At 42.1% G+C, this 8,480-nt stretch overlaps 1 protein-coding gene across 1 annotated transcript; it reads right to left on the bottom strand.

The window, feature by feature from the left end:
* Positions 1-3,332: 3,332 nt before the first annotated feature.
* LOC102503096 (disintegrin and metalloproteinase domain-containing protein 1) lies at positions 3,333-7,099 on the bottom strand. The gene is made up of 2 exons (XM_006167491.1): positions 5,458-7,099; positions 3,333-4,607 (listed from the first exon to the last, which is right to left on the bottom strand). Exons 1-2 carry the CDS (start codon positions 6,770-6,772, stop codon positions 3,475-3,477), a joined length of 2,448 nt encoding a protein of 815 aa, XP_006167553.1. The 5' UTR covers positions 6,773-7,099; the 3' UTR covers positions 3,333-3,474.
* Between the last annotated feature and the right edge of the window lie 1,381 nt (positions 7,100-8,480).

The following is an 8,480-nucleotide window of genomic DNA, read 5'->3' as shown; positions in this document are numbered from 1 at the left end:
ATGATCTAGTCTGCTTTTAATACTTTCAAGGGAGATTTTGACTTCTTGTATTATAGACTTCATTTCTAACAGTTCCGTTTGACTCTTTTGTACAGCATGTAATTCCTCTTTTAGATCTAGCAAGAATTTCCTCACCTCCTGGAACTTGTCAACTTCTTTCTCCTTTTTCTTTAGCAGTTCATTGTTTCTCTTCTCTTCCATCTCAGTTAGCTTCGCCATTATGAATGTTCTAAATTCTTTATCAGACATTTCCATGATTTGCATTTAACTGCTTGTGGATAAAGAGGAGTTATTCTTTTGTCTTGGAGGAGAGGTATTTTCTTGCTTTCCCATAGTTCTTGTGGTCCTGCAGTGATTTCTTGTCATCTGATGGATGGTGTGTTTCTTTCGAATTCTTGAAGTTCAATCAGAGTGTTCAGGAGTAAGAAAGAAGTGAATGGGAATCTCTTTGCCGTTCTGTTGTGACCACAGGTGCGGCAGATTCAGTAGATATTGAGGAATATGTCACCCTAATAGTATTTCGATGTTTAGCTACAGTGCCCTTAGATCTATCAGGAGCCATGAGGAATCTTGTTCTCTGGAATTACTTTTGTAAACATAAGCTAATTTAGGGCCAGCTGCTGGTAGAGTGGTTAAGTCAATAGATCCCACACTGTTCACATCCTGGACCCAGTGACTTGAAAAACACACCAGTTGGGTGTGTGTGTGTGTGTGTGTGTGTGTGTGTGTGTCCAGAATCCCAAGAGTAGAAGGACATTGCTTTCTCACTTTCTCCCTCATAGTCTCTCTCTGATGAACTCATGCACTCTGTAGCAAAAAAATTAGTTTATTTTTGCATGCTAATGTAAAACTTTATCTTCATTGTGTGCACAATTGCATCCTGTGAGGCTATGATAATGCCATCTGGACTTGCAGTAAATCTTTTATTTTTCTCACCTCAGACATAGAGAAGGGACTACAGTTTGACTCCATGTGAGCAAAACATTCCTTAAGCATTCCACTAAGATAAGAAAAGATGTCAGGTTGGTCTGAGGAGACAGATTGCCTATCCAAGTCCCATGTGAAAGTGATACTACCCCTAGATTGCAGGAGCATTAGTATCTGCAGCATCCAGATGTTTTTGTTCCCATATTGTAATCTCCGTTTGATCCTCCAAGTCTGGGTAAAAGTCTAGAACCTGAACCTGACTGTTCTTTGTGTACTCAGGACAGGGCCTGGGTCTCCACTGGCCTAAAACAGCAGAGAGAAGAGAAAAGTCACTGAGAGAAAACAGGTAAAGGAAGGCAAGGAGTCACCATCAGAGTCTGCTGAGGCAGCAGCTGTATTTGTCATGAGTGACCACTTTCACTATTGTCACTAGTAATTGTTTCTTAACTTAAACCTGGTCTTATTACTCCAAAGGTCAAATCAATCATAAGCAACCAAAAATTAAGTCTACACAGGGCTAGCCCATGGCCTAATGTTTAACATTCATGAATTCCACATGGTTGACTACGCAGTTCGAGTCCCAGATCCAGTGGCTTGAAAAATACACCATCGTATTTGTATGTGTGCCCAAAATCCCAAAAGAAATAAAGAAAATCTATATAGTAACCTCTTATTTGCTAAATTTTATGACTTTTTTGTAAATACAGTGAAACCCCCAAATAAACTTTATTGATTGATACCTAGTTATCTGCATGACTTCAGTCTTTAAAGGATTCTATTAAATCAGCTAAGAACAATTACTCCATTCATAAACCATGATTCCCTTATCCATCCATCCATCCTTTCTTTCTTTCTTTCTTTCTTTCTTTCTTTCTTTCTTTCTTTCTTTCTTTCTTATTAATTGTCAGAGGTGCATGGGCTAGCCAATAGAGACAGAGAAATAGAAAGAGAGAGAAAGCAAACCCCAATGGGGTGTGATCACACTGCAATCCCTTTCCTTCATTTCTCCTCCTATTGGAATTTTGGCCGTGCACACATATATCCCTAGTGTGTTTTTCAAGCTGCCAGGGCCAGGATTCAAACCACGGTCAGCTATGTGATATCCACTCCCTTAACACTAGGGCTACAAGCCTGGCCCTGTTATTGATACTCTAAATATGTGATGCTTATTAGCTTTTATTATCGTCACCCTCAGCATGCCCAGCTGTTCAAGTCCCAAACTCGGTGACTTAAAATTCATGCTGGAGTTCAGGGCCGGCAGGTTAAGGGTGCTGGAGTCCCAGACCTGGCAACTTGCTTTCTCCCCTTCCTTCTCTCTTTCTCTTTCTGTTCCTCTCGTAAAAATTAAAATAAGTAAATAAGGGACCAGTAGGTGCCATGGTAGTTAAGGCGCTGCACATTCCCACATGACTGACCATGGTTCAAGTCCTAGACCTGATGGCTTGCTTTCTCCTCCCTCCCTCTCTCTCTCTCTGGTCAAATTGTTTTTAAAAAATGAATGAATAAATAATACTTTTTTAAATAAATAAATAAGTAAAATAAGTAAGTAAATAAATAAAGCTAAATAAAATAATTTTTAAAAAATGTTGGGATTGTGTGCATGAATACCCAAAATCTTAAGAGGAGAATGGAGGACATGGGATTATAGAGTGGCCATTTTCCCCAGGGAATGATTTTGTGCTTTCTATCTCTGTGTCTCCAATGAACACATGTGCCCTATAGCAAAAATCTTTCTCTAAAAAACAAAAAAGAAAAATTCCTAAGACAGCAAAATATGCATGTATAGATAGTACTGTATATCAGATAAACTAGACAGCAGATGGCATTACCTAAAAACAAGCAATTTAAAAATTGGTTCTAGGGGCTGGCAGGTAACATGGTGGTTATGGCATTGCACTCCCACATGACTGACTATGGTTCAAGTCCCAGACTTGATGGCTTGCTTTCTCAGTTGCTCTCTCTCTCTCTCTCTTTATCTTTCTCCCCCCTCTCATTCTGTCTCTCTGCTGAATGTATGTGCCCTGTGGCAAATTATAAAATAATGATGGTGATAAATAAAATTAATAATTTTTTAAAAAATTGACTCTAGTGTAACAAGTCAGGAATGAATGACTTATTTATTTTTAAAGAATTATTTTATTTTAACTTTATTTATTATTATTTTCCAATTTGACCAGAAAGAGAGGGAAAGTGAGAAAGGAAGCCACCAGATCTGGAACTTGAACTATGGTTGGCCATGTGGGAGTCCAGCACCTTTAACCACCATGCCACCTGATGGCCCCCATAAATAAGTGATTTGTAAAAAGTGTTTAATTAAAATTATTTAATGAAATGTGAAAATGGAAAAAAGTGTTGAAACAGTCTCTTATATATGATTTTAAATTTATATATAATCAATAATTAAAGAAGAATAAAACCTCCCCTTCTATATTAGCATATTTCTTCAGGCTACAGAGTCATGGTCCACATCAGTGCTCACTTCACCTTTGTTATACTCAGCCTCCTCCCAGTGCACCAGGTTTTAGCATATTGGACTGCTTCCGTACACTACTCATTTTCTGCTTTAGGCTTTTCCTGATCTTTTGCTACATCCTGTTCTGGTACAACCTTTTGAAAGACTTCTTCAGTGTCATCCTGTGAGCACTGTGAGATGTCCTTTCCAGCCCCAAGAGTGGCAACAATAATTAAACCTAAAAATAATGCTAAAAGAAATAAAGGAAATATGTATGCTATCTTGCCAAGGTTTTTGGTTTCATTGTTGCTCTCATAAAATCTGGGGTTATTACCTTGACCTATACTTTGAATTCTCCTTTCATCTTCACTAGAAATTTCATCACCAGACTTGCCAGCAGGACCACTATCCACACTACCCCCATTTCCCGGATCTTTGCAGTCAGGAGGGGCAAAGCCAAACTCACAATGGCAGTGTCTTAAATTGTTGCAAACTCCCTTGCCATGGCACATTGCCTCTGGCTGGCAGTCATAGTTGAGCACTGAGTGATGAGTGCAGAAGTGATCCATGCAGACCTTGTTTGGGGCACAGTAAGTGCCGGCCTGCACATCTCCACCATCGGGGATATCAGTACCATTATGGGCATCCATGCTCCAGCACCAGTCCTCCCCATGAGGTACCTGGATCATTGTATACTGGGGGAGGACTGGTGGTAAGTATCTAACATCTGTACATACAAGTTTCCCACAAAATACATTATTGTTTAAACACTTAACATATCCTGGGGGACCCTCAGAGGCACGGCCACAGTTTCCAAACCGGTTCCCTTTGGTGTTTATCGAAGTGTAACAGTCTTCTGGGGCAGATCTTGCAGGGTACCCATATATACGCATACACTGCTTATCAGGGTTCTTACACTGACCCCCAGAGCAATAGTAAATTCTGTCACATAATGTGCCATCTTGCTTGTAGCTGTCTTTGGGGCATTCGGCAGTGGTACCATCACAGTATTCTGGGAGGTCGCATTCATCCTGAATGGGACGGCATAAGAAACCTTTCCTTCTGAAACCACAGTCATGGCAGCAGCCACCTTTACCACACACCGCGTGCTCCCTCAGTTGACATACTGTGTCACAACATGGGTCGTAGTCACAAGCAGAACCGCAGTCACACTCCTCCGGCGGCTCCACAATACCGTTTCCACAATGGGAATCCCTACGCTTGCGGCCTTTGTGCCATGGCTTGTTAAACAGGCAGGCCCCTCTGTGTTCACGAAGGAACTGGTAGAAGTAGTCAGAGCTGCAGTTGCTGAAGCCACTTTCTTTAGCAATGCTTTCATGCATGAGGCAAAAGTGCTTATCGTCACAAATGCAGGCCGACTGGTCGAGCGTCTTTGGTCTTAATAGTACAGGTAGAATTCACACAGACTTTGTCTGGGCCACAGTAAGTACCAGACAGCACATCTCCCTCATCAGAGATGTCAGTATTATCATAGGCATCCATGCTCCAGCACCAGTCCCCTCCATGAGGGACCTGGATTGCTGAATATGTCTTTTTAACTGTTGGCACGTGTTTAAGAGATGTACATATAAGTTTTCCACACAATATATCATCATCAGAACATGGAACATATTGTGACTTGTCTGCATTTTGGCCACAATTACCAAACCGGTTTCCTTTTTTGTTAAATGAAGTATAACATTCTTGTGGGGCAGATACTGCACCAGCCCCAAACAAGTGTGAGCATTGACTACTAGGGTCTAAACAAAAACCCTTAGCACAGTAGTGATTGTTGTGACATACTGTGTCATCCTGCTTATAGCTATCTGCAGGGCATGCTGAAGATTCCCCATCACAGAATTCCGGGAGGTCACATGGCGTAGCAACATCACGACACATGGAGCCCTTACGTGAAAATTCACATTGAAAACAGCACAATCCATCAGAACATTGTGCTTTTCCTATAAAATGACAGGAACTGTCACAGCATGGGTTTTGGTCACAGTTATTACCACAGTCACACTGCTCTGGCAACTCCACAATACCGTTCCCACAGTTGGAATCCCTACGCTTGCGGCCTTTGTGCCATGGCTTGTTAAACAGGCAGGCCCCTCTGTGTTCACGAAGGAACTGGTAGAAGTAGTCAGAGCTGCAGTTGCTGAAGCCACTTTCTTTAGCAATGCTTTCATGCATGAGGCAAAAGTGCTTATCGTCACAAATGCAGGCCGACTGGTCGTGCGGAATACCCAGGTTGTGCCCGAGTTCGTGAACCAAGAGCGCTGCAGACAGGAGGACATCTTCATGATGGAAGGCTTCGACAGCAGCCGCAAAGCCACTTGAACAGGCACCATTGAGAAATGCCTGGCCCATGGTCTCTCCAGGATGATGCCCAACGATCATGTGGGCAACATCATGCTTCACACGTTGGGAGAGCTGCTCTTGTCTCCAGCTATTGAAATTCCTGAGTGTAGCGTGCAAGTCCTCTGGGACCTCTATTAGGTCCCCTTCAGTCCATATCTCCACTCCAGCCAGCACCACCTGTGTGTTTATCGCCCTAGTGAAGCTGTTGGCCAGAGCAACGATGTCCACTACTCCCTGGACTGTCTCGTTGACGCTGCTGCCCCACATCTGGAACCGCTGGTTGTTGACCACAACAAACATCTCCACATACTTTGTGTGTGACCACAAGTAGGACGGTGCCTGTAGATTGTGGGGTTTCCTGCTCCCCTGTTGCCGGCTGGTCGAGGCTGCTCGGCTGCCTTTGGAAGTGACACTACAGGACGCTCGAGCTTGCTGTGCCGTGGTGTATAACACATGTTCAAACTGTTTTGAGGAGTTCAGGGGCTCGATGCCATAGGCGTGTTCCTCTTTAATCAGGATGCCCCTGAGGCCTGAACAGGTGTTGACAGACACAAAGGAACCTGGCACTCCTTCTATGTAGCCTTCATAGTGGCAGTCTCGTGAGATGAAAGGCGTTTCTTGCCCCAGCACCCCATCGTGATAGCTGTAGACTGGAAAGTTATTCACAACATACTCTCTCTTCACCTTCAGGTGAACCAGCTGCTTTTGGCCTCCCATAAATAGCATATAGGATGCACGTTCCACTGGATCTTCACTCCTCCTGGTGGTCAGACTCTTGGGGATGACTATTTCATAGGAAGAGTAATATGACAAGTCCATGTCACAGTATATTCTTGGGAGAAAAATCATCCCTAAGAACAACATGGTCCACAGCCTGATCCATGAAAGGCCTAATACTATCCCCAGCCTGAAACCTTTCATCTGGGGAACCCACATCTGAAGCACTCTTGTAGCTTCATGCAAAATTGTGCAGAGTTCCTGTAAAGAAGACAGGAGGGAGGCAGAGTCCCTTGCTGAAGCTGCCACCGACATGGTCCTAGTGAATCAGTTGATGCACAGCCTGTGTCTGTCAGCAGCAGCTCTCCCTCACGCCGACCCTCAGACCCTGATAATACTCGAGGTCTATCCTCACTGCATAAGTAAAAGCTACTGTACCTTTAGGGTTGCAGCCTGTGCCTCGTTCTCTTTTCAGTCTTTTGTCCTGACAGTTTTCCCTAGCATCACTTTAGTAAACTCAAGACATGATGGAAGGTTTTATTTTTAAGTACTGCAGACTAAAATGGAGGAATGTACCTTGAAAGAGGAAACAACATCATGCCTGCTTCAACAGGGTTACTCGGAACACCTCAACAGGGCTACCCTCCCCCATTCCTTCGTCCGTTACTCGGCTAACTCCAAATGTTCCAGATCAGGGGGCTCCCTTTGGCCAGTGTACTATTAGCCATTTCTTCTTCCAACCTCTTGCTCTGTAGCACATGAACATCTTAACTTGGATTAATCTTTTCCACTTAATGAGACAGATATTTATGTATGCATCTCATAGAGCAGTCGGTTAGATCCGGAAAGCGGGGTGGCTGCCCTGTGCCCCAGCACGGAGCCCAATGAGCTGTTTACACGTGATCAAGGAATCGTGGTCCTACTTGTAAAAGCATCATCAAAATCCAGTTTCTCAAGTTCTTTTTATAACACCGTCCAAAAGAATTTGTGGGACTCACCAACAGAGCAGCCTCCTATTGTGTAGTTATCATGACCACATTGGTTAGTGTCTTCAGGGCCACAATCTCCTTAAGAATACCCTAATGTACTGGTATCCTAAGATTATTTTCAAGGTGAGGTATCTTAAAAGTATTAGAATATGATGTCCATGTTTTCAGTGATGATTTCTAATTATTCATCCTAATAACCCCAGGCCTGGAAAAGCACTTATCCATTAGTAGTAGATGAACATGAATGGATTTTGAGTGAGTAAATGACTTCCAGGCATGGGTGCTGCAGTGTCTCCTTTGTTGTATGTTATTCTTTTGTACTTGATTAGTGCCTGCCCTGATGCCTCAAAATGTCTTCTAAAAGACCCACATACTGACCAGGGCTGACTAGTGGTACACTCTTGGTCTCTAAGTTTACCTTTTGCCATAATTTTCTGGTTTTTTCACTAATTTATTCTTGCTTCATGTTTTACTGGAAAAAATAACCAAAGCAATCAAAAGAGCCTTACCATATATAGCCCTAAATGAATCTATATAATATTATATCTAAAGTTTCCTCCTATTATAGTGGATTAATTGTCCATTGTCTATTTCATTTCTTCTATTTCATTCTTTCATGGACTCCATTTTTATGATTTTCATTTCTCTTGTTTACATTCTTAAATATCTGTTTGTCTATTGTAACCATCTTATGTCCTGTATTATCTTAGTAAAACCATTCCTTTCAGTCTACATAATTTTCCAGTCACCATCCAAATCTTGCCTATTTCATAATGAATCTCTTTGAAAAAGTATACATACTTGCATTCTACATTTCCCATTGTCTCTTTGAACATTTTTTAAAATTGTGAAATACTACATTTACTGAAAAGTTTACTTTTAAAATAGATGCAGATTGTAGGGAATTATTACAAGTAGAAAACTAGTGCATAACCGTAATTTTGTTTGCATAATCAACAGTGATCTCCCCAGAAGTAACCTTTCTGCCTACTCCTTTGTAATTATAAATCCTTCTACATACAGAGATAATTACC

The sequence above is a fragment of the Tupaia chinensis genome, unplaced genomic scaffold (assembly GCF_000334495.1).
Source record: "Tupaia chinensis unplaced genomic scaffold, TupChi_1.0 Scaffold144843_1, whole genome shotgun sequence".
NCBI lineage: Eukaryota > Metazoa > Chordata > Mammalia > Scandentia > Tupaiidae > Tupaia > Tupaia belangeri.
Note: the sequence above shows the minus strand (reverse complement) of the source record. Positions and strands in the feature narration are given on the sequence as shown.

Excerpts from the sequence above, each read along its gene's own strand:
- LOC102503096 (XM_006167491.1), bottom strand. The coding sequence starts at position 6,772 with ATGTCGGTGGCAGCTTCAGCAAGGGACTCTGCCTCCCTCCTGTCTTCT. Across the intron at positions 4,608-5,457 it reads TAACAAGCCATGGCACAAAG|GCCGCAAGCGTAGGGATTCC; the intron begins GCCGCAAGCGTA and ends CATGGCACAAAG.